Here is a 23,562-nt window from a genome sequence, read left to right on the forward strand (position 1 = left end):
GTGTACTGCTCACCGTTGAAAGCAACCACTGTGGAGGGCCAGCTTGGGCAAATGGTAATAGGTGGACAAAACAAAAGGGGATTGTGTCCGATTTGGAAATGGACTTCGTCAAGTCAGTTTGGGAGCAATGGATGAGCCAATGCAAATACCTTTCTTTGGGCTGAGTGTACTGCTCACCGTTGAAAGCAACCACTGTGGAGGGCCAGCTTGGGCAAATGGTAATAGGTGGACAAAACAAAAGGGGATTGTGTCCGATTTGGAAATGGACTTTGTCAAGTCAGTTTGGGAGCAATGGATGAGCCGATGCAAATACCTTTGTTTGGGCTGAGTGTACTGCTCACCGTTGAAAGCAACCACTGTGGAGGGCCAGCTTGGGCAAATGGTAATAGGTGGACAAAACAAAAGGGATTGTGTCCGATTTGGAAATGGACTTCGTCAAGTCAGTTTGGGAGCAATGGATGAGCCGATGCAAATACCTTTCTTTGGGCTGAGTGTACTGCTCACCGTTGAAAGCAACCACTGTGGAGGGCCAGCTTGGGCAAATGGTAATAGGTGGACAAAACAAAAGGGGATTGTGTCCGATTTGGAAATGGACTTCGTCAAGTCAGTTTGGGAGCAATGGATGAGCCGATGCAAATACCTTTCTTTGGGCTGAGTGTACTGCTCACCGTTGAAAGCAACCACTGTGGAGGGCCAGCTTGGGCAAATGGTAATAGGTGGACAAAACAAAAGGGGATTGTGTCCGATTTGGAAATGGACTTTGTCAAGTCAGTTTGGGAGCAATGGATGAGCCGATGCAAATACCTTTCTTTGGGCTGAGTGTACTGCTCACCGTTGAAAGCAACCACTGTGGAGGGCCAGCTTGGGCAAATGGTAATAGGTGGACAAAACAAAAGGGGATTGTGTCCGATTTGGAAATGGACTTCGTCAAGTCAGTTTGGGAGCAATGGATGAGCCAATGCAAATACCTTTCTTTGGGCTGAGTGTACTGCTCACCGTTGAAAGCAACCACTGTGGAGGGCCAGCTTGGGCAAATGGTAATAGGTGGACAAAACAAAAGTGGATTGTGTACGATTTGGAAATGGACTTCGTCAAGTCAGTTTGGGAGCAATGGATGAGCCGATGCAAATACCTTTCTTTGGGCTGAGTGTACTGCTCACCGTTGAAAGCAACCACTGTGGAGGGCCAGCTTGGGCAAATGGTAATAGGTGGACAAAACAAAAGTGGATTGTGTACGATTTGGAAATGGACTTCGTCAAGTCAGTTTGGGAGCAATGGATGAGCCGATGCAAATACCTTTCTTTGGGCTGAGTGTACTGCTCACCGTTGAAAGCAACCACTGTGGAGGGCCAGCTTGGGCAAATGGTAATAGGTGGACAAAACAAAAGTGGATTGTGTAGGATTTGGAAATGGACTTCGTCAAGTCAGTTTGGGAGCAATGGATGAGCCGATGCAAATACCTTTCTTTGGGCTGAGTGTACTGCTCACCGTTGAAAGCAACCACTGTGGAGGGCCAGCTTGGGCAAATGGTAATAGGTGGACAAAACAAAAGTGGATTGTGTACGATTTGGAAATGGACTTCGTCAAGTCAGTTTGGGAGCAATGGATGAGCCGATGCAAATACCTTTCTTTGGGCTGAGTGTACTGCTCACCCTTGAAAGCAACCACTGTGGAGGGCCAGCTTGGGCAAATGGTAATAGGTGGACAAAACAAAAGTGGATTGTGTACGATTTGGAAATGGACTTCGTCAAGTCAGTTTGGGAGCAATGGATGAGCCGATGCAAATACCTTTCTTTGGGCTGAGTGTACTGCTCACCGTTGAAAGCAACCACTGTGGAGGGCCAGCTTGGGCAAATGGTAATAGGTGGACAAAACAAAAGTGGATTGTGTAGGATTTGGAAATGGACTTCGTCAAGTCAGTTTGGGAGCAATGGATGAGCCGATGCAAATACCTTTCTTTGGGCTGAGTGTACTGCTCACCGTTGAAAGCAACCACTCTGGAGGGCCAGCTTGGGCAAATGGTAATAGGTGGACAAAACAAAAGGGGATTGTGTCCGATTTGGAAATGGACTTTGTCAAGTCAGTTTGGGAGCAATGGATGAGCCGATGCAAATACCTTTCTTTGGGCTGAGTGTACTGCTCACCGTTGAAAGCAACCACTGTGGAGGGCCAGCTTGGGCAAATGGTAATAGGTGGACAAAACAAAAGGGGATTGTGTCCGATTTGGAAATGGACTTTGTCAAGTCAGTTTGGGAGCAATGGATGAGCCGATGCAAATACCTTTCTTTGGGCTGAGTGTACTGCTCACCGTTGAAAGCAACCACTGTGGAGGGCCAGCTTGGGCAAATGGTAATAGGTGGACAAAACAAAAGTGGATTGTGTACGATTTGGAAATGGACTTCGTCAAGTCAGTTTGGGAGCAATGGATGAGCCGATGCAAATACCTTTCTTTGGGCTGAGTATACTGCTCACCGTTGAAAGCAACCACTGTGGAGGGCCAGCTTCGGCAAATGGTAATAGGTGGACAAAACAAAAGGGGATTGTGTCCGATTGGGAAATGGACTTCGTCAAGTCAGTTTGGGAGCAATGGATGAGCCGATGCAAATACCTTTCTTTGCACTGAGTGTACTGCTCACCGTTGAAAGCAACCACTGTGGAGGGCCAGCTTGGGCAAATGGTAATAGGTAGACAAAACAAAAGGGGATTGTGTCCGATTTGGAAATGGACTTTGTCAAGTCAGTTTGGGAGCAACGGATGAGCCGATGCAAATACCTTTCTTTGGGCTGAGTATACTGCTCACCGTTGAAAGCAACCACTGTGGAGGGCCAGCTTGGGCAAATGGTAATAGGTGGACAAAACAAAAGGGGATTGTGTCCGATTTGGAAATGGACTTTGTCAAGTCAGTTTGGGAGCAATGGATGAGCCGATGCAAATACCTTTCTTTGGGCTGAGTATACTGCTCACCGTTGAAAGCAACCACTGTGGAGGGCCAGCTTGGGCAAATGGTAATAGGTGGACAAAACAAAAGGGGATTGTGTACGATTTGGAAATGGACTTCGTCAAGTCAGTTTGGGAGCAACGGATGAGCCGATGCAAATACCTTTCTTTGGGCTGAGTGTACTGCTCACCGTTGAAAGCAACCACTGTGGAGGGCCAGCTTGGGCAACAGGTAATAGGTGGACAAAACAAAAGGGGATTGTGTCTGATTTGGAAATGAGGACTTCGTCAAGTCAGTTTGGGAGCAGTGGAGGAGCCAATGCAAATACCTTTCTTTGGGTTGGGTGTACTGCAGTCCATTGAAAGCAACCACCGTGGAAGGCCAGCTTGATCCACAGGTAATAGGTGGACAAAAGAAGAGGGGATTGTGTCTGATTTGGAAATGGACTTCGTCAAGTCAGTTTGGGAGCAATGGATGAGCCGATGCAAATACCTTTCTTTGGGCTGAGTGTACTGCTCACCGTTGAAAGCAACCACTGTGGAGGGCCAGCTTGGGCAACAGGTAATAGGTGGACAAAACAAAAGGGGATTGTGTCTGATTTGGAAATGAGGACTTCGTCAAGTCAGTTTGGGAGCAGTGGAGGAGCCAATGCAAATACCTTTCTTTGGGTTGGGTGTACTGCAGTCCATTGAAAGCAACCACCGTGGAAGGCCAGCTTGATCCACAGGTAATAGGTGGACAAAAGAAAAGGGGATTGTGTCTGATTTGGAAATGAGGACTTCGTCAAGTCAGTTTGGGAGCAGTGGAGGAGCCAATGCAAATACCTTTCTTTGGGTTGGGTGTACTGCAGTCCATTGAAAGCAACCACCGTGGAAGGCCAGCTTGATCCACAGGTAATAGGTGGACAAAAGAAGAGGGGATTGTGTCTGATTTGGAAATGAGGACTTCGTCAAGTCAGTTTGGGAGCAGTGGAGGAGCCAATGCAAATACCTTTCTTTGGGTTGGGTGTACTGCAGTCCATTGAAAGCAACCACCGTGGAAGGCCAGCTTGATCCACAGGTAATAGGTGGACAAAAGAAGAGGGGATTGTGTCTGATTTGGAAATGAGGACTTCGTCAAGTCAGTTTGGGAGCACTGGAGGAGCCAATGCAAATACCTTTCTTTGGGTTGGGTGTACTGCAGTCCATTGAAAGCAACCACCGTGGAAGGCCAGCTTGATCCACAGGTAATAGGTGGACAAAAGAAAAGGGGATTGTGTCTGATTTGGAAATGAGGACTTCGTCAAGTCAGTTTGGGAGCAGTGGAGGAGCCAATGCAAATACCTTTCTTTGGGTTGGGTGTACTGCAGTCCATTGAAAGCAACCACCGTGGAAGGCCAGCTTGATCCACAGGTAATAGGTGGACAAAAGAAGAGGGGATTGTGTCTGATTTGGAAATGAGGACTTCGTCAAGTCAGTTTGGGAGCACTGGAGGAGCCAATGCAAATACCTTTCTTTGGGTTGGGTGTACTGCAGTCCATTGAAAGCAACCACCGTGGAAGGCCAGCTTGATCCACAGGTAATAGGTGGACAAAAGAAAAGGGGATTGTGTCTGATTTGGAAATGAGGACTTCGTCAAGTCAGTTTGGGAGCAGTGGAGGAGCCAATGCAAATACCTTTCTTTGGGTTGGGTGTACTGCAGTCCATTGAAAGCAACCACCGTGGAAGGCCAGCTTGATCCACAGGTAATAGGTGGACAAAAGAAGAGGGGATTGTGTCTGATTTGGAAATGAGGACTTCGTCAAGTCAGTTTGGGAGCAGTGGAGGAGCCAATGCAAATACCTTTCTTTGGGTTGGGTGTACTGCAGTCCATTGAAAGCAACCACCGTGGAAGGCCAGCTTGATCCACAGGTAATAGGTGGACAAAAGAAGAGGGGATTGTGTCTGATTTGGAAATGAGGACTTCGTCAAGTCAGTTTGGGAGCACTGGAGGAGCCAATGCAAATACCTTTCTTTGGGTTGGGTGTACTGCAGTCCATTGAAAGCAACCACCGTGGAAGGCCAGCTTGATCCACAGGTAATAGGTGGACAAAAGAAGAGGGGATTGTGTCTGATTTGGAAATGAGGACTTCGTCAAGTCAGTTCGGGAGCACTGGAGGAGCCAATGCAAATACCTTTCTTTGGGTTGGGTGTACTGCAGTCCATTGAAAGCAACCACCGTGGAAGGCCAGCTTGATCCACAGGTAATAGGTGGACAAAAGAAGAGGGGATTGTGTCTGATTTGGAAATGAGGACTTCGTCAAGTCAGTTCGGGAGCACTGGAGGAGCCAATGCAAATACCTTTCTTTGGGTTGGGTGTACTGCAGTCCATTGAAAGCAACCACCGTAGAAGGCCAGCTTGATCCACAGGTAATAGGTGGACAAAAGAAGAGGGGATTGTGTCTGATTTGGAAATGAGGACTTCGTCAAGTCAGTTCGGGAGCACTGGAGGAGCCAATGCAAATACCTTTCTTTGGGTTGGGTGTACTGCAGTCCATTGAAAGCAACCACCGTAGAAGGCCAGCTTGATCCACAGGTAATAGGTGGACAAAAGAAGAGGGGATTGTGTCTGATTTGGAAATGAGAACTTCGTCAAGTCAGTTCGGGAGCAGTGGAGGAGCCAATGCAAATACCTTTCTTTGGGTTGGGTGTACTGCAGTCCATTGAAAGCAACCACCGTGGAAGGTCAGCTTGATCCACAGGTAATAGGTGGACAAAAGAAGAGGGGATTGTGTCTGATTTGGAAATGAGGACTTCCTCAAGTCAGTTTGGGAGCAGTGGAGGAGCCAATGCAAATACCTTTCTTTGGGTTGGGTGTACTGCAGTCCATTGAAAGCAACCACCGCGGAAGGCCAGCTTGATCCACATGTAATAGGTGGACAAAAGAAGAGGGGATTGTGTCTGATTTGGAAATGAGGACTTCGTCAAGTCAGTTCGGGAGCACTGGAGGAGCCAATGCAAATACCTTCCTTTGGGTTGGGTGTACTGCAGTCCATTGAAAGCAACCACCGTAGAAGGCCAGCTTGATCCACAGGTAATAGGTGGACAAAAGAAGAGGGGATTGTGTCTGATTTGGAAATGAGGACTTCGTCAAGTCAGTTCGGGAGCACTGGAGGAGCCAATGCAAATACCTTTCTTTGGGTTGGGTGTACTGCAGTCCATTGAAAGCAACCACCGTAGAAGGCCAGCTTGATCCACAGGTAATAGGTGGACAAAAGAAGAGGGGATTGTGTCTGATTTGGAAATGAGAACTTCGTCAAGTCAGTTCGGGAGCAGTGGAGGAGCCAATGCAAATACCTTTCTTTGGGTTGGGTGTACTGCAGTCCATTGAAAGCAACCACCGCGGAAGGCCAGCTTGATCCACATGTAATAGGTGGACAAAAGAAGAGGGGATTGTGTCTGATTTGGAAATGAGGACTTCGTCAAGTCAGTTCGGGAGCACTGGAGGAGCCAATGCAAATACCTTCCTTTGGGTTGGGTGTACTGCAGTCCATTGAAAGCAACCACCGTAGAAGGCCAGCTTGATCCACAGGTAATAGGTGGACAAAAGAAGAGGGGATTGTGTCTGATTTGGAAATGAGGACTTCGTCAAGTCAGTTCGGGAGCACTGGAGGAGCCAATGCAAATACCTTTCTTTGGGTTGGGTGTACTGCAGTCCATTGAAAGCAACCACCGTAGAAGGCCAGCTTGATCCACAGGTAATAGGTGGACAAAAGAAGAGGGGATTGTGTCTGATTTGGAAATGAGAACTTCGTCAAGTCAGTTCGGGAGCAGTGGAGGAGCCAATGCAAATACCTTTCTTTGGGTTGGGTGTACTGCAGTCCATTGAAAGCAACCACCGCGGAAGGCCAGCTTGATCCACATGTAATAGGTGGACAAAAGAAGAGGGGATTGTGTCTGATTTGGAAATGAGGACTTCGTCAAGTCAGTTCGGGAGCACTGGAGGAGCCAATGCAAATACCTTTCTTTGGGTTGGGTGTACTGCAGTCCATTGAAAGCAACCACCGTAGAAGGCCAGCTTGATCCACAGGTAATAGGTGGACAAAAGAAGAGGGGATTGTGTCTGATTTGGAAATGAGAACTTCGTCAAGTCAGTTTGGGAGCAGTGGAGGAGCCAATGCAAATACCTTCCTTTGGGTTGGGTGTACTGCAGTCCATTGAAAGCAACCACCGCGGAAGGCCAGCTTGATCCACAGGTAGTAGGTGGACAAAAGAAGAGGGGATTGTGTCTGATTTGGAAATGAGGACTTCGTCAAGTCAGTTCGGGAGCACTGGAGGAGCCAATGCAAATACCTTCCTTTGGGTTGGGTGTACTGCAGTCCATTGAAAGCAACCACCGTAGAAGGCCAGCTTGATCCACAGGTAATAGGTGGACAAAAGAAGAGGGGATTGTGTCTGATTTGGAAATAAGAACTTCGTCAAGTCAGTTTGGGAGCAGTGGAGGAGCCAATGCAAATACCTTCCTTTGGGTTGGGTGTACTGCAGTCCATTGAAAGCAACCACCGCGGAAGGCCAGCTTGATCCACAGGTAGTAGGTGGACAAAAGAAGAGGGGATTGTGTCTGATTTGGAAATGAGGACTTCGTCAAGTCAGTTCGGGAGCACTGGAGGAGCCAATGCAAATACCTTTCTTTGGGTTGGGTGTACTGCAGTCCATTGAAAGCAACCACCGTAGAAGGCCAGCTTGATCCACAGGTAATAGGTGGACAAAAGAAGAGGGGATTGTGTCTGATTTGGAAATGAGAACTTCGTCAAGTCAGTTTGGGAGCAGTGGAGGAGCCAATGCAAATACCTTCCTTTGGGTTGGGTGTACTGCAGTCCATTGAAAGCAACCACCGCGGAAGGCCAGCTTGATCCACAGGTAGTAGGTGGACAAAAGAAGAGGGGATTGTGTCTGATTTGGAAATGAGGACTTCGTCAAGTCAGTTCGGGAGCACTGGAGGAGCCAATGCAAATACCTTTCTTTGGGTTGGGTGTACTGCAGTCCATTGAAAGCAACCACCGTAGAAGGCCAGCTTGATCCACAGGTAATAGGTGGACAAAAGAAGAGGGGATTGTGTCTGATTTGGAAATGAGGACTTCGTCAAGTCAGTTCGGGAGCAGTGGAGGAGCCAATGCAAATACCTTTCTTTGGGTTGGGTGTACTGCAGTCCATTGAAAGCAACCACCGTGGAAGGCCAGCTTGATCCACAGGTAATAGGTGGACAAAAGAAGAGGGGATTGTGTCTGATTTGGAAATGAGGACTTCCTCAAGTCAGTTTGGGAGCAGTGGAGGAGCCAATGCAAATACCTTTCTTTGGGTTGGGTGTACTGCAGTCCATTGAAAGCAACCACCGCGGAAGGCCAGCTTGATCCACATGTAATAGGTGGACAAAAGAAGAGGGGATTGTGTCTGATTTGGAAATGAGGACTTCGTCAAGTCAGTTCGGGAGCACTGGAGGAGCCAATGCAAATACCTTTCTTTGGGTTGGGTGTACTGCAGTCCATTGAAAGCAACCACCGCGGAAGGCCAGCTTGATCCACAGGTAATAGGTGGACAAAAGAAGAGGGGATTGTGTCTGATTTGGAAATGAGGACTTCGTCAAGTCAGTTCGGGAGCAGTGGAGGAGCCAATGCAAATACCTTTCTTTGGGTTGGGTGTACTGCAGTCCATTGAAAGCAACCACCGTGGAAGGCCAGCTTGATCCACAGGTAATAGGTGGACAAAAGAAGAGGGGATTGTGTCTGATTTGGAAATGAGGACTTCCTCAAGTCAGTTTGGGAGCAGTGGAGGAGCCAATGCAAATACCTTTCTTTGGGTTGGGTGTACTGCAGTCCATTGAAAGCAACCACCGCGGAAGGCCAGCTTGATCCACATGTAATAGGTGGACAAAAGAAGAGGGGATTGTGTCTGATTTGGAAATGAGGACTTCGTCAAGTCAGTTCGGGAGCACTGGAGGAGCCAATGCAAATACCTTTCTTTGGGTTGGGTGTACTGCAGTCCATTGAAAGCAACCACCGCGGAAGGCCAGCTTGATCCACATGTAATAGGTGGACAAAAGAAGAGGGGATTGTGTCTGATTTGGAAATGAGGACTTCGTCAAGTCAGTTCGGGAGCACTGGAGGAGCCAATGCAAATACCTTTCTTTGGGTTGGGTGTACTGCAGTCCATTGAAAGCAACCACCGTAGAAGGCCAGCTTGATCCACAGGTAATAGGTGGACAAAAGAAGAGGGGATTGTGTCTGATTTGGAAATGAGGACTTCGTCAAGTCAGTTCGGGAGCAGTGGAGGAGCCAATGCAAATACCTTTCTTTGGGTTGGGTGTACTGCAGTCCATTGAAAGCAACCACCGTGGAAGGCCAGCTTGATCCACAGGTAATAGGTGGACAAAAGAAGAGGGGATTGTGTCTGATTTGGAAATGAGGACTTCCTCAAGTCAGTTTGGGAGCAGTGGAGGAGCCAATGCAAATACCTTTCTTTGGGTTGGGTGTACTGCAGTCCATTGAAAGCAACCACCGTAGAAGGCCAGCTTGATCCACAGGTAATAGGTGGACAAAAGAAGAGGGGATTGTGTCTGATTTGGAAATGAGGACTTCGTCAAGTCAGTTCGGGAGCACTGGAGGAGCCAATGCAAATACCTTTCTTTGGGTTGGGTGTACTGCAGTCCATTGAAAGCAACCACCGCGGAAGGCCAGCTTGATCCACATGTAATAGGTGGACAAAAGAAGAGGGGATTGTGTCTGATTTGGAAATGAGGACTTCGTCAAGTCAGTTCGGGAGCACTGGAGGAGCCAATGCAAATACCTTTCTTTGGGTTGGGTGTACTGCAGTCCATTGAAAGCAACCACCGCGGAAGGCCAGCTTGATCCACATGTAATAGGTGGACAAAAGAAGAGGGGATTGTGTCTGATTTGGAAATGAGGACTTCGTCAAGTCAGTTCGGGAGCACTGGAGGAGCCAATGCAAATACCTTTCTTTGGGTTGGGTGTACTGCAGTCCATTGAAAGCAACCACCGTAGAAGGCCAGCTTGATCCACAGGTAATAGGTGGACAAAAGAAGAGGGGATTGTGTCTGATTTGGAAATGAGGACTTCGTCAAGTCAGTTCGGGAGCAGTGGAGGAGCCAATGCAAATACCTTTCTTTGGGTTGGGTGTACTGCAGTCCATTGAAAGCAACCACCGTGGAAGGCCAGCTTGATCCACAGGTAATAGGTGGACAAAAGAAGAGGGGATTGTGTCTGATTTGGAAATGAGGACTTCCTCAAGTCAGTTTGGGAGCAGTGGAGGAGCCAATGCAAATACCTTTCTTTGGGTTGGGTGTACTGCAGTCCATTGAAAGCAACCACCGTGGAAGGCCAGCTTGATCCACAGGTAATAGGTGGACAAAAGAAGAGGGGATTGTGTCTGATTTGGAAATGAGGACTTCGTCAAGTCAGTTCGGGAGCAGTGGAGGAGCCAATGCAAATACCTTTCTTTGGGTTGGGTGTACTGCAGTCCATTGAAAGCAACCACCGTAGAAGGCCAGCTTGATCCACAGGTAGTAGGTGGACAAAAGAAGAGGGGATTGTGTCTGATTTGGAAATGAGGACTTCGTCAAGTCAGTTCGGGAGCAGTGGAGGAGCCAATGCAAATACCTTTCTTTGGGTTGGGTGTACTGCAGTCCATTGAAAGCAACCACCGTGGAAGGCCAGCTTGATCCACAGGTAATAGGTGGACAAAAGAAGAGGGGATTGTGTCTGATTTGGAAATGAGGACTTCGTCAAGTCAGTTCGGGAGCAGTGGAGGAGCCAATGCAAATACCTTTCTTTGGGTTGGGTGTACTGCAGTCCATTGAAAGCAACCACCGTAGAAGGCCAGCTTGATCCACAGGTAGTAGGTGGACAAAAGAAGAGGGGATTGTGTCTGATTTGGAAATGAGGACTTCGTCAAGTCAGTTCGGGAGCACTGGAGGAGCCAATGCAAATACCTTTCTTTGGGTTGGGTGTACTGCAGTCCATTGAAAGCAACCACCGTAGAAGGCCAGCTTGATCCACAGGTAATAGGTGGACAAAAGAAGAGGGGATTGTGTCTGATTTGGAAATGAGGACTTCGTCAAGTCAGTTCGGGAGCACTGGAGGAGCCAATGCAAATACCTTTCTTTGGGTTGGGTGTACTGCAGTCCATTGAAAGCAACCACCGTAGAAGGCCAGCTTGATCCACAGGTAATAGGTGGACAAAAGAAGAGGGGATTGTGTCTGATTTGGAAATGAGGACTTCGTCAAGTCAGTTCGGGAGCACTGGAGGAGCCAATGCAAATACCTTTCTTTGGGTTGGGTGTACTGCAGTCCATTGAAAGCAACCACCGTAGAAGGCCAGCTTGATCCACAGGTAATAGGTGGACAAAAGAAGAGGGGATTGTGTCTGATTTGGAAATGAGGACTTCGTCAAGTCAGTTCGGGAGCACTGGAGGAGCCAATGCAAATACCTTTCTTTGGGTTGGGTGTACTGCAGTCCATTGAAAGCAACCACCGTAGAAGGCCAGCTTGATCCACAGGTAATAGGTGGACAAAAGAAGAGGGGATTGTGTCTGATTTGGAAATGAGGACTTCGTCAAGTCAGTTCGGGAGCACTGGAGGAGCCAATGCAAATACCTTTCTTTGGGTTGGGTGTACTGCAGTCCATTGAAAGCAACCACCGTAGAAGGCCAGCTTGATCCACAGGTAGTAGGTGGACAAAAGAAGAGGGGATTGTGTCTGATTTGGAAATGAGGACTTCGTCAAGTCAGTTCGGGAGCACTGGAGGAGCCAATGCAAATACCTTTCTTTGGGTTGGGTGTACTGCAGTCCATTGAAAGCAACCACCGTAGAAGGCCAGCTTGATCCACAGGTAGTAGGTGGACAAAAGAAGAGGGGATTGTGTCTGATTTGGAAATGAGGACTTCGTCAAGTCAGTTCGGGAGCACTGGAGGAGCCAATGCAAATACCTTTCTTTGGGTTGGGTGTACTGCAGTCCATTGAAAGCAACCACCGTAGAAGGCCAGCTTGATCCACAGGTAGTAGGTGGACAAAAGAAGAGGGGATTGTGTCTGATTTGGAAATGAGGACTTCGTCAAGTCAGTTCGGGAGCACTGGAGGAGCCAATGCAAATACCTTTCTTTGGGTTGGGTGTACTGCAGTCCATTGAAAGCAACCACCGTGGAAGGCCAGCTTGATCCACAGGTAATAGGTGGACAAAAGAAGAGGGGATTGTGTCTGATTTGGAAATGAGGACTTCGTCAAGTCAGTTCGGGAGCACTGGAGGAGCCAATGCAAATACCTTTCTTTGGGTTGGGTGTACTGCAGTCCATTGAAAGCAACCACCGTGGAAGGCCAGCTTGATCCACAGGTAATAGGTGGACAAAAGAAGAGGGGATTGTGTCTGATTTGGAAATGAGGACTTCGTCAAGTCAGTTCGGGAGCACTGGAGGAGCCAATGCAAATACCTTTCTTTGGGTTGGGTGTACTGCAGTCCATTGAAAGCAACCACCGTAGAAGGCCAGCTTGATCCACAGGTAATAGGTGGACAAAAGAAGAGGGGATTGTGTCTGATTTGGAAATGAGGACTTCGTCAAGTCAGTTCGGGAGCACTGGAGGAGCCAATGCAAATACCTTTCTTTGGGTTGGGTGTACTGCAGTCCATTGAAAGCAACCACCGTAGAAGGCCAGCTTGATCCACAGGTAATAGGTGGACAAAAGAAGAGGGGATTGTGTCTGATTTGGAAATGAGGACTTCGTCAAGTCAGTTCGGGAGCACTGGAGGAGCCAATGCAAATACCTTTCTTTGGGTTGGGTGTACTGCAGTCCATTGAAAGCAACCACCGTAGAAGGCCAGCTTGATCCACAGGTAATAGGTGGACAAAAGAAGAGGGGATTGTGTCTGATTTGGAAATGAGGACTTCGTCAAGTCAGTTCGGGAGCACTGGAGGAGCCAATGCAAATACCTTTCTTTGGGTTGGGTGTACTGCAGTCCATTGAAAGCAACCACCGTGGAAGGCCAGCTTGATCCACAGGTAATAGGTGGACAAAAGAAGAGGGGATTGTGTCTGATTTGGAAATGAGGACTTCGTCAAGTCAGTTCGGGAGCACTGGAGGAGCCAATGCAAATACCTTTCTTTGGGTTGGGTGTACTGCAGTCCATTGAAAGCAACCACCGTGGAAGGCCAGCTTGATCCACAGGTAGTAGGTGGACAAAAGAAGAGGGGATTGTGTCTGATTTGGAAATGAGGACTTCGTCAAGTCAGTTCGGGAGCACTGGAGGAGCCAATGCAAATACCTTTCTTTGGGTTGGGTGTACTGCAGTCCATTGAAAGCAACCACCGTGGAAGGCCAGCTTGATCCACAGGTAATAGGTGGACAAAAGAAGAGGGGATTGTGTCTGATTTGGAAATGAGGACTTCGTCAAGTCAGTTCGGGAGCACTGGAGGAGCCAATGCAAATACCTTTCTTTGGGTTGGGTGTACTGCAGTCCATTGAAAGCAACCACCGTGGAAGGCCAGCTTGATCCACAGGTAGTAGGTGGACAAAAGAAGAGGGGATTGTGTCTGATTTGGAAATGAGGACTTCGTCAAGTCAGTTCGGGAGCACTGGAGGAGCCAATGCAAATACCTTTCTTTGGGTTGGGTGTACTGCAGTCCATTGAAAGCAACCACCGTGGAAGGCCAGCTTGATCCACAGGTAATAGGTGGACAAAAGAAGAGGGGATTGTGTCTGATTTGGAAATGAGGACTTCGTCAAGTCAGTTCGGGAGCACTGGAGGAGCCAATGCAAATACCTTTCTTTGGGTTGGGTGTACTGCAGTCCATTGAAAGCAACCACCGTGGAAGGCCAGCTTGATCCACAGGTAATAGGTGGACAAAAGAAGAGGGGATTGTGTCTGATTTGGAAATGAGGACTTCGTCAAGTCAGTTCGGGAGCGCTGGAGGAGCCAATGCAAATACCTTTCTTTGGGTTGGGTGTACTGCAGTCCATTGAAAGCAACCACCGTAGAAGGCCAGCTTGATCCACAGGTAATAGGTGGACAAAAGAAGAGGGGATTGTGTCTGATTTGGAAATGAGGACTTCGTCAAGTCAGTTCGGGAGCACTGGAGGAGCCAATGCAAATACCTTTCTTTGGGTTGGGTGTACTGCAGTCCATTGAAAGCAACCACCGTAGAAGGCCAGCTTGATCCACAGGTAATAGGTGGACAAAAGAAGAGGGGATTGTGTCTGATTTGGAAATGAGGACTTCGTCAAGTCAGTTCGGGAGCACTGGAGGAGCCAATGCAAATACCTTTCTTTGGGTTGGGTGTACTGCAGTCCATTGAAAGCAACCACCGTGGAAGGCCAGCTTGATCCACAGGTAATAGGTGGACAAAAGAAGAGGGGATTGTGTCTGATTTGGAAATGAGGACTTCGTCAAGTCAGTTCGGGAGCACTGGAGGAGCCAATGCAAATACCTTTCTTTGGGTTGGGTGTACTGCAGTCCATTGAAAGCAACCACCGTGGAAGGCCAGCTTGATCCACAGGTAATAGGTGGACAAAAGAAGAGGGGATTGTGTCTGATTTGGAAATGAGGACTTCGTCAAGTCAGTTCGGGAGCGCTGGAGGAGCCAATGCAAATACCTTTCTTTGGGTTGGGTGTACTGCAGTCCATTGAAAGCAACCACCGTAGAAGGCCAGCTTGATCCACAGGTAATAGGTGGACAAAAGAAGAGGGGATTGTGTCTGATTTGGAAATGAGGACTTCGTCAAGTCAGTTCGGGAGCACTGGAGGAGCCAATGCAAATACCTTTCTTTGGGTTGGGTGTACTGCAGTCCATTGAAAGCAACCACCGTAGAAGGCCAGCTTGATCCACAGGTAATAGGTGGACAAAAGAAGAGGGGATTGTGTCTGATTTGGAAATGAGGACTTCGTCAAGTCAGTTCGGGAGCACTGGAGGAGCCAATGCAAATACCTTTCTTTGGGTTGGGTGTACTGCAGTCCATTGAAAGCAACCACCGTAGAAGGCCAGCTTGATCCACAGGTAATAGGTGGACAAAAGAAGAGGGGATTGTGTCTGATTTGGAAATGAGGACTTCGTCAAGTCAGTTCGGGAGCACTGGAGGAGCCAATGCAAATACCTTTCTTTGGGTTGGGTGTACTGCAGTCCATTGAAAGCAACCACCGTAGAAGGCCAGCTTGATCCACAGGTAATAGGTGGACAAAAGAAGAGGGGATTGTGTCTGATTTGGAAATGAGGACTTCGTCAAGTCAGTTCGGGAGCACTGGAGGAGCCAATGCAAATACCTTTCTTTGGGTTGGGTGTACTGCAGTCCATTGAAAGCAACCACCGTAGAAGGCCAGCTTGATCCACAGGTAATAGGTGGACAAAAGAAGAGGGGATTGTGTCTGATTTGGAAATGAGGACTTCGTCAAGTCAGTTCGGGAGCACTGGAGGAGCCAATGCAAATACCTTTCTTTGGGTTGGGTGTACTGCAGTCCATTGAAAGCAACCACCGTAGAAGGCCAGCTTGATCCACAGGTAATAGGTGGACAAAAGAAGAGGGGATTGTGTCTGATTTGGAAATGAGGACTTCGTCAAGTCAGTTCGGGAGCACTGGAGGAGCCAATGCAAATACCTTTCTTTGGGTTGGGTGTACTGCAGTCCATTGAAAGCAACCACCGTAGAAGGCCAGCTTGATCCACAGGTAATAGGTGGACAAAAGAAGAGGGGATTGTGTCTGATTTGGAAATGAGGACTTCGTCAAGTCAGTTCGGGAGCACTGGAGGAGCCAATGCAAATACCTTTCTTTGGGTTGGGTGTACTGCAGTCCATTGAAAGCAACCACCGTAGAAGGCCAGCTTGCACCGCCTGAACTACATAGTTCAGCGAGTGCAGCCAAATTGAATATACCTTTACCTTGAGTTGCATTTTCTGTTTTCTTTTACTGTTTTGCCGTCCTCGGTAGCTCAGTCGGTAACGTGCTGGCTTGCTGAGCTCAGGATCGCGGGTTCGATCCCAGCCGAAGGCGGTAGGAATGTGGGGGAGGTTAACATTGCTTCCAGTCAGGGTCAGTGCTAGGGGTGTGCGGAGCCTGAGGCAAAGACATATCGGGGCCTGTTTCACACCAGCAGTAATGAAAAGAGAAATGATAAGATTTTCGCAGTGGGAGATTTTAGCAGTACCGGAAATGGGCAGTAGGAGAGAAGGGTGCGAAATCCTCGGTATAGCTTGCAGGGTTTGCGGATTTTTCTTAAAAGTGGGACTTTTTCTCATCACATGACGGAACGGCACATAACACATTCTTCTTTCATTTCTGTTTTAGTCGAAGATCGCGCGTGCGATTAAGTGCATACTTGATATTTAAAAAAAAGTAGTCCGTGGTTGAGGGCTTCGTGCGCGGGGCCTAAGGCGGTTGCCGTTGCCCCCTATGACCGGCCCTGCTTCCAGCACGGTGTGTCGGAGATTTCCGGCGCACGTCAAAAGAACCCCAGGCGGTCGAAATTACCCGCAGTCCTACCCTGCGGCACGTGCAACATGTCGCCACACTGCCCACCGTACCATTATTATTATTTTTACTGTTTTTCCAGGACGCAAGAGGCGACAGTGTGCTCTTTCACCCTCTCACATTGGAGGTGAAGGAAAGACGGGTCTTCGAAGATGCGCAATGAGTAAAATAAAGAAACAAAAAAGTGTTCCTTCAGGAATTTTTTGCGGACGATCGACAGAATGGATTTTTGTTCCGAAAACGGCTACGATATCAGGTGACCGAAAGGAACATATTTTTCACTGGGACAACTTCGTAGCTTTTATAATTAAAAAGTTAATTAACGAAGTTTGACTACAGTGACCGCAGTGCGGACAGCAGACGACCAGCCTGCTCCTGCACTCGCTTCTTCGCACGCTCTTGCACCACAGCGGCACTCCCACTCCCCTGAACTAGTGGGTAGAACTCTTTATGACGTCAGATGACGCGAAAAGCACGCAGCGCCTCACTTTATCCCACAAAGGAACTCGCGAGTTTCGTTACTTAGGTGGTGTTGTTGCAAAGGGTGTTGTGTTGGAGTTACTACTTACTACCGCTTACTACCATTACCAGTCTACCGCTAATGCCTCTGTCGCTGCAGTATGTTCACCCTGAACTTGGACCATACTGTGGGTAACTTGGAATAGAATAGGTGTAGAGGCAAGTATTATTCGGCGACAGAAACTTGTGGTCCCTTTGTGTGCGTGTTTGCTTACTCCATAGTCTGTGTTCAACGTTCTTCACAAGTTTTCCTACTTTCTCGAGCGTTGATTGTTATTCGCTGGATGCTGTTTGCCTTGTTTCATGCAGGTTCCAAATGTTTCCAAAGCATAACAACATACGTGTTATTATCACTATTATTAGCACAAAAACTCCCCAAAGAAATTACGACTACTGTGAGATGTCCCAAGTTACCCAGGAATATTTGCCACACTGTACTTCTCTTATGGTCGTTTTTTTTTTAAACAGATGGTGCATTACGGAGAAAATTTCTGGGTACATTTTTTTGTGGAAAAGTAGCGTTTTCTTCAATGAACACTTTATGATAGGGACTAATAGAATTGCTAAGTAGCAAGTGAGCAGAATACATGCCAGTAACAATGACCCAGTCTTGTGGGTTTACTATCATTCTGTGTGCAGATGGGCTTGGCAGGGGGGCTGCTCTCTGCACATGGAACGTTATTTGAGGGTTCCTCACAGGGGGAGGAATTCCTTTGCAGGGTTTTCATTTTTAGAAAGGCATATTTCAGTGTTTCTCGCGCCCCTTGAATTTGCCTTAAGATCTACACATATCTACAGATATAGTCATCAACTGAGAAAAAGGGTATAGAAAAAAAAAAACGAAAACATGATAGATGAGGGCATTCGACTGCCAACTGTTGTAGCGAAGATAGCCATTATAAGTTATAGTAATAATACATTATAACCCCCTTGGGTTAAATTTTTCCGAGGGATTACAAGGTAGAGTGACAAGCAGAAATTATTCTCATGATCTTATAAAGCAATAGAAATTTTTATGCAGCATTTTGGAAGGCCTCTCAAGTTTGAATTGTGGAAAACAAGGAATTGTAAAATATATGTGAATAGTGTTAAGCCGGACAAATATTAGAGTCCCAATTTTTCTTTTTTCTACACATTCAATCATGGACAGACTTGTACACCTTATTCGAACCAGGTAATTACTATTACTCTGGTGACAAAAGTGTTTTACCGTCTCAAATTACTCGGTTAAAATTGTAACCAAGTAATGGCTAGAAAAGTAACGCGTTACTTTGACCATTACTTTTGATAACCACCACTCCACCGTTACTTTTCAGTATGTGGCTAATAAAAGTTTGTGAAATTCCACATACCTTCACCCGCTCTCTCAGATCTGAGCTTGTCGCCTTTGAACAAGATAGGAGCTTTTGTTTAGGTAAACGCATTGTGTTTTCATCTTCCCTCAAACATTTCCGAAAAGCTCTAATCATGGTGATAAATGAGGAGAGGTCGTCAACGCGGCAGTCTCGACCGCAATTATAGTCAGTGACAACATAAGCCATACACAAAAGAATTGTCACTGACTATACCAACTCAGTGTTCTGAGCATTCCTTTCCAATGTGTTGGAGGTCTTTGGAAACTCCAGGTTGCAGTAGGGAGAGGCGATAAGAAAGGCTGCCATGAAGGGTTGAGTAATGAGATTTGAAAGCGAGCCTATTGTAATTGATTATGTACAATAAGAGAAAGTGCGGAGTTTTTCCTAATAGCCATTTTTGTTTTGCCATCACATCATTCGTAGGGTTTAGGAATGGCGTCGTCCCCTCCGTGCCTCCCTCCAGTTAGTGGTGTTCTGGTTGTGATGGTATGTCTACACCAAAGCTTTCCACCGAGACTTGTTGTGAATGCGCATGTTCTCTTGACAGAATCCCCAAGTGATAAAACCGGTTGCATTCCGAGCTGTGCAGCATGATGGTTCCATGAGGACTAACTCTCCAACCGGAGGCTACTACTTTGCCGGTTACCACTCTGCCCCACTCCAAAGACCCAACTCTGTGCTCAAAAGAATCTCTTTTCATCGATCTATGCCCCACTTGAGCGGTGCAAACAACGTGTCAGACGGAATGGACTCTGGTCACAGCTCGGCTCTCCTTCCTGATGAAGTGAGCGAGCAGTTGAGGGTTAAAGACGTGGAAATAGCGCGTCTGCGACAAACACTCGAAGACAATGAACGAGCAATCATCAATGTGTACGAAGAGAAGGAAGAAAAGTGGAGGCTCGAGATGGAAAACTTGAAGAAGCATTACGAAGGGTTACTGCAGCAACAGGTAAATGAGCGTTCCCACCACCCAACCCCGAGGGAGGACGATCCACAACATTTAAGGGAAGCACTGTACCAGTGTCGACAAGAACTTGACAACATGGTGCAAGGTTTTCGCGAGGAACGTTCCTGCTGGTTGAAAGAAAAAGCCAAAGTCCTCCAATACCAGCGACAGTTACAACTCAGTTATTGGCAGATGCTCGACGATTGGTCTTGATACATTCACATCTGAATCTTTATTAACAATGTCATTTCACATGGCACTCGAGTAATCCTCTCAGTCAACTGGCATCGATTGGAGCTCCCTTCCATAGTTCCTATTGTTTGAATGAGTCTCGTCAAAATCGTGTCCTGGGAAACAAAATATTATGAGCAATTTCAAACTTGAATATTCTAGTCACTCGACAGCAATGTGCACCACGTAAATTTTTCATTCACTCAAGAGAAAATCTGTAAAGAGAGATTTAGACGAGTCTTTCCAGCACGCGATTATACCAATTTCCAATATGGAACAAGCTCTAGAAAATTGATTCCCAGGACACACCTGGAATTGGTTGTAGAAGGACAACAGCTCTCTCATATGTACATAGTTTGTTACGGCAAAGTTGAATAAAATCCACTTTTACAGCCTTGCCTATGTTGTCACTTGGGAAGCCTCTTGAGGAGCTCGGCGTATGGTGAGTCAGGAACTGCGACACCCTCAATTACAGCGCAGAACTGCATTTGGTGCTCTTTGTTTTCCAACTGGAAAATTGCCAATTAAATTGTGGATACTTACGCGTGCAAAAATTCACTTCACCTGCTTAAAAAAGTCTAAAGCTGAAATGTAGAAAAGTTGTTTGTCATGGTCTTGAAACTTTCCCATGCGTCCTTCAATTAGAGGAAATCTATCCATCTCCATTAAGGAAGCAATTGAGCAATGAATTTCTATGAAAGGAAGGATGGAAGGATACAGTGCACGTAACCACAGGGATGAGGTGGCTGCCACAAAGCAGCAGGTCAGGCTCCAGATAGCCATAGCAAGAGGAGACCTCTGGGTGAAATTGGAGAGTGACAGAAGCACCCACTCCTGGGTCAGTTCTTCAGAGTCACTCGCATGAAGACTCTCACAAACCTGCAGTATTGAAGAAAGCACTAAACCAATTTTGAACCGATTTTCGAGTCTACTAAAAAGTGGCTTAGAAAATTTGGCTTCATAGAGACTCTTACCTTGAAAAGAACTCCTGCCAGAAACTGAGGATGTGGCTGTTGGTTGGAAAGGAATTCTCCAATCACTTTGTTGAGAATATCTTGCGTAGGAAAAAAATCCCAGAGGAACACTGGCATGATCCTACTGATCACTTGGGCTTCAAAAGGATAGCCCCTCTTTATCCTGCAAGGATATGTTAATATCAATGTTCACATTCAGACACACAGTTAAGGAAATACCTGTCGAAAAGAAGTGTAGCTCTTTCAAGCGCTGCAATGTGCTGCTCAGCCACAACACCTTGCATCAATTCATGCTGAGGAACCTTTGCTTTGGACACAAATGTAGAAATTGAAACAATTTTCATACTTGTTTCAAGGAATCTAAAATACTATCTATGGAAAGAGATACTTGTTTGCTATCATGCCAGTGCTGTTGTCCGAGAAACAATGCGTTTTTTTTGTTGAAACAATATGTACCCTCTCGAATATTAGAAATAGTTTTTACAACAATGTCTTATGTAGTTATCTGTTTTGCATGATTACTTGTCTGGTTGGTCATTTTTCAATTTAAGGATATCACTTACCAAAATATAGTGCAGAAAGCATGACACCAATCGCAGGCAATGATTCCAAAGGCTTGCCGTTCTTGATTCTACATGGAGAAATATTTTTATATTGCAAAGCACCAGAGTAAGAAATGTCTCACCTGTCTACACAAAGCTTGAGGACGAGATCCGTATCGGCGCTGTTGAGCACATCCGACAGTAGGAGACGCTCCAGGCCATGCATGATGCACAAATAAAGAGAGAGGGGTACTACATCTGTGCACAGGTTCATACTTGCCTGAGTAAAAAACAACAGTTTATTGTCACTGCATCATCTACATACAAGTATCTACCTGCAAAATCTTGCCAGTGAGGTCCTGCTTGCCGGAATAATTTTCCGCCACAAAAAATGCTGACGCCCATATCATTAACGCGTGACATTCATTCAACTTCCTGCAAAGTATTTTCCCTCGTGAGGATTTGTTAGGTTGTTATGGGTTGCTAAAACCTACCAAGAAGTGTCCTGGAGATGCTTGATGATGTACTCTGTTGCAAGAGGAAGCAATGGAGTCAACGTGTCACTTGGCTGGGCCAGAAGGTACAACAGACTGTGCAGTGAGAGCACTTGTGCTGAAGGCAATGAACTGTGGAGGCCAAAATCCAGCAGTTTCTTTGCTTTGTCCACAGTATCAGTATCCTGAAACAAGTTGAGCTAGATTATGATCTCCCAACGTTCCCTTTGTTCCACTCACCAGGCCTACAACGGAGGTTGCCTTTGTGATGCCTAGAATGAGGTACTGCATCAGAACTTGATCTTCAATTGGTTGATGCCTGTAGATGTCCATGAAGAGAGCCACCATCCAATCAAACTGTGTACTCTCCATGAAAATGTCTGAGAGCATGACCACCTACCGTGAAAATTTCTACTGTCATGTGACACACTTGATTCTTGTTATTATGAAAGAGATTTCACTCACAGATCGAATTGTTTCTGTGAGGAGGGGTTGCCCTATTGTATCTGGAGGTGCCAGCCATTGCGTATAAAGGTCGTGTAACAAATGAAGGCAAGAGCGCAGGTCCAGTCCGGCTGCTGCTAGACTGGCCTCTCTCTGTAGGCCATCAGACGAAGATGAGGAAGACGATGAATCAGGGGATGCAGGAGAGTCAGCCAGTCCAACTGCGATGCACAAGTATTCCACCGATACCTGAAACAACCTCGAGGCTTGAGCAAGGCTTATTGAGCAAGGCTTGTTAAGCAAGGCTTGTTAAGCAAGGCTTGTTAAGCTCATTCCCAACCAAGTATACCTGACCAAGAGAGTAATCTGAAGGTCGATACAGTTTCTCCAGGTTGCCCCAAGACCCATCGGGTAGCCTTGAAAAGCATAAACATGATAATGCATCTTAGCATCCAGCCCCATTTTTCTGCTGCAAGAGTATGCAAGGACATCACCTGAGTAGCTTCAGAAGCATGTTATCAACCGGTGCTCGGATTGCTTGCAGCTGTTTACCGTACCTTGAGTCCAAACAAAAATTCAAAACGTACTTTAGTACGAGACGCAAATTTGGAAAAAGCAAACCCCAGAAAGCATACAGGTACCACACTTTGAATGCTAACAAGCCATCCATCAACAGAGCAAACCCATGCTCTGCAGTGAAACCCCACCCAGCGCTTCCGCAATGGAAGCCTTCTGTTATGTTACTTTATTATGCATCAATTTATTTGCACTTGAACCACTGCAAGATCAAGCTTGGACGAGTTATTTATTTTACAAAAAATATCTATATATATTATTCGTATTCTTGATTATTTTCTGTATAATCACACTACCGTGGGGCTTTTTGAGAAACATGGTACGTTAAAAATACATACTTTGTTACTCCCCATTCATCATCTGAAAATAAAGTTGTTGCTGATACTACTTTGTTGATACCAAAGAGCACTTTGTCTTTGTTTGATTCGAAGAAACATTCTTATCCCTATAACACTCATAAGCACCAGTTTTGGAAAATCCCTCGTTTTCCGTGTATCCCGAATGACTGTGTATTTACCTCATTGTTGCGCAAAGCTATTGAGAATTTTTGTGTATAGCCAAGTGTGTACTTATTTCCTCCCAATTGTATTGAGAGCTGTGAGAGTCACTCCGGAACGACGGTTTCACAATATCTTTTCAGCTATTACCAAAGTAGTAGGGCATTTATTTTGCAATGCAATGGTAATGGTCATTATTAACAGGAATTACAGCTGCTAGAATAAAACCTTCACGAAAATGATAAAAAGGAAGGAGGAGGGACAAATTAAAAGTTTGCAATTAAATGGCCAGGCAATCTGGGGATTCCTTCCTCCGAAGCAGCGAGCACTCCTAATCGCCCATCACGTACTTGTCGTACTTGATGTCACGAAGCGAAATGGGTCGTCGAGTCGTCGAATAAACAGCGAACGGTTTATTAGACTACTTGGTAGCAAAACACAAGAGTGATAGCTCTCTGAACACAACTGAGTCCAAAGAATGAATGCTCCAGCTTGGAGTGCACAAGCATTTAAGCGTCGCGCCGAAACGTCTAGAAACAGCACGTGCGTTTGCCAGAGAGCAGGCG

At 46.6% G+C, this 23,562-nt stretch overlaps 2 protein-coding genes across 3 annotated transcripts in view; one reads left to right on the forward strand and one right to left on the reverse strand.

Moving 5' to 3' along the window:
• Positions 1 to 16,901: 16,901 nt before the first annotated feature.
• Positions 16,902 to 19,861, forward strand: LOC135377229 (leucine zipper putative tumor suppressor 3-like). The gene is made up of 3 exons (XM_064609526.1): positions 16,902 to 17,096; positions 18,716 to 18,778; positions 18,840 to 19,861. The coding sequence occupies exons 2-3, from the start codon at positions 18,725 to 18,727 to the stop codon at positions 19,449 to 19,451; spliced, it is 666 nt and encodes a 221-aa protein (XP_064465596.1). The 5' UTR covers positions 16,902 to 17,096; positions 18,716 to 18,724; the 3' UTR covers positions 19,452 to 19,861.
• The window catches only part of LOC135377228 (huntingtin-like), a 62,964-nt gene continuing 58,847 nt past the window's right edge, over positions 19,446 to 23,562 (reverse strand). The window contains exons 46-59 of one of the 2 annotated variants that reach the window (XM_064609524.1): positions 22,418 to 22,480; positions 22,273 to 22,339; positions 21,945 to 22,172; positions 21,720 to 21,875; positions 21,480 to 21,664; positions 21,321 to 21,420; positions 21,129 to 21,265; positions 21,007 to 21,074; positions 20,663 to 20,750; positions 20,444 to 20,606; positions 20,188 to 20,348; positions 20,034 to 20,121; positions 19,869 to 19,978; positions 19,446 to 19,585 (exon numbers count right to left, since the gene is read on the reverse strand). In XM_064609524.1, coding sequence (XP_064465594.1) covers positions 19,877 to 19,978; positions 20,034 to 20,121; positions 20,188 to 20,348; positions 20,444 to 20,606; positions 20,663 to 20,750; positions 21,007 to 21,074; positions 21,129 to 21,265; positions 21,321 to 21,420; positions 21,480 to 21,664; positions 21,720 to 21,875; positions 21,945 to 22,172; positions 22,273 to 22,339; positions 22,418 to 22,480 — 1,606 coding nt within the window. In that variant the 3' untranslated portion in view covers positions 19,446 to 19,585; positions 19,869 to 19,876. Of the gene's footprint in view, positions 19,586 to 19,860; positions 19,979 to 20,033; positions 20,122 to 20,187; positions 20,349 to 20,443; positions 20,607 to 20,662; positions 20,751 to 21,006; positions 21,075 to 21,128; positions 21,266 to 21,320; positions 21,421 to 21,479; positions 21,665 to 21,719; positions 21,876 to 21,944; positions 22,173 to 22,272; positions 22,340 to 22,417; positions 22,481 to 23,562 lie in introns of both variants that reach the window. The other variant, XM_064609525.1, reaches the window with a different exon arrangement.

Source organism: Ornithodoros turicata, chromosome 1 (assembly GCF_037126465.1).
Source record: "Ornithodoros turicata isolate Travis chromosome 1, ASM3712646v1, whole genome shotgun sequence".
NCBI classification, from domain to species: domain Eukaryota; kingdom Metazoa; phylum Arthropoda; class Arachnida; order Ixodida; family Argasidae; genus Ornithodoros; species Ornithodoros turicata.

Bases quoted from the DNA above. Each gene is read 5' to 3' on its own strand.
- LOC135377229 (XM_064609526.1), top strand. From the start codon at position 18,725: ATGGCGTCGTCCCCTCCGTGCCTCCCTCCAGTTAGTGGTGTTCTGGTT. The intron at 18,779-18,839 runs GTATGTCTACAC...TTCTCTTGACAG, and splicing joins GTGGTGTTCTGGTTGTGATG to AATCCCCAAGTGATAAAACC.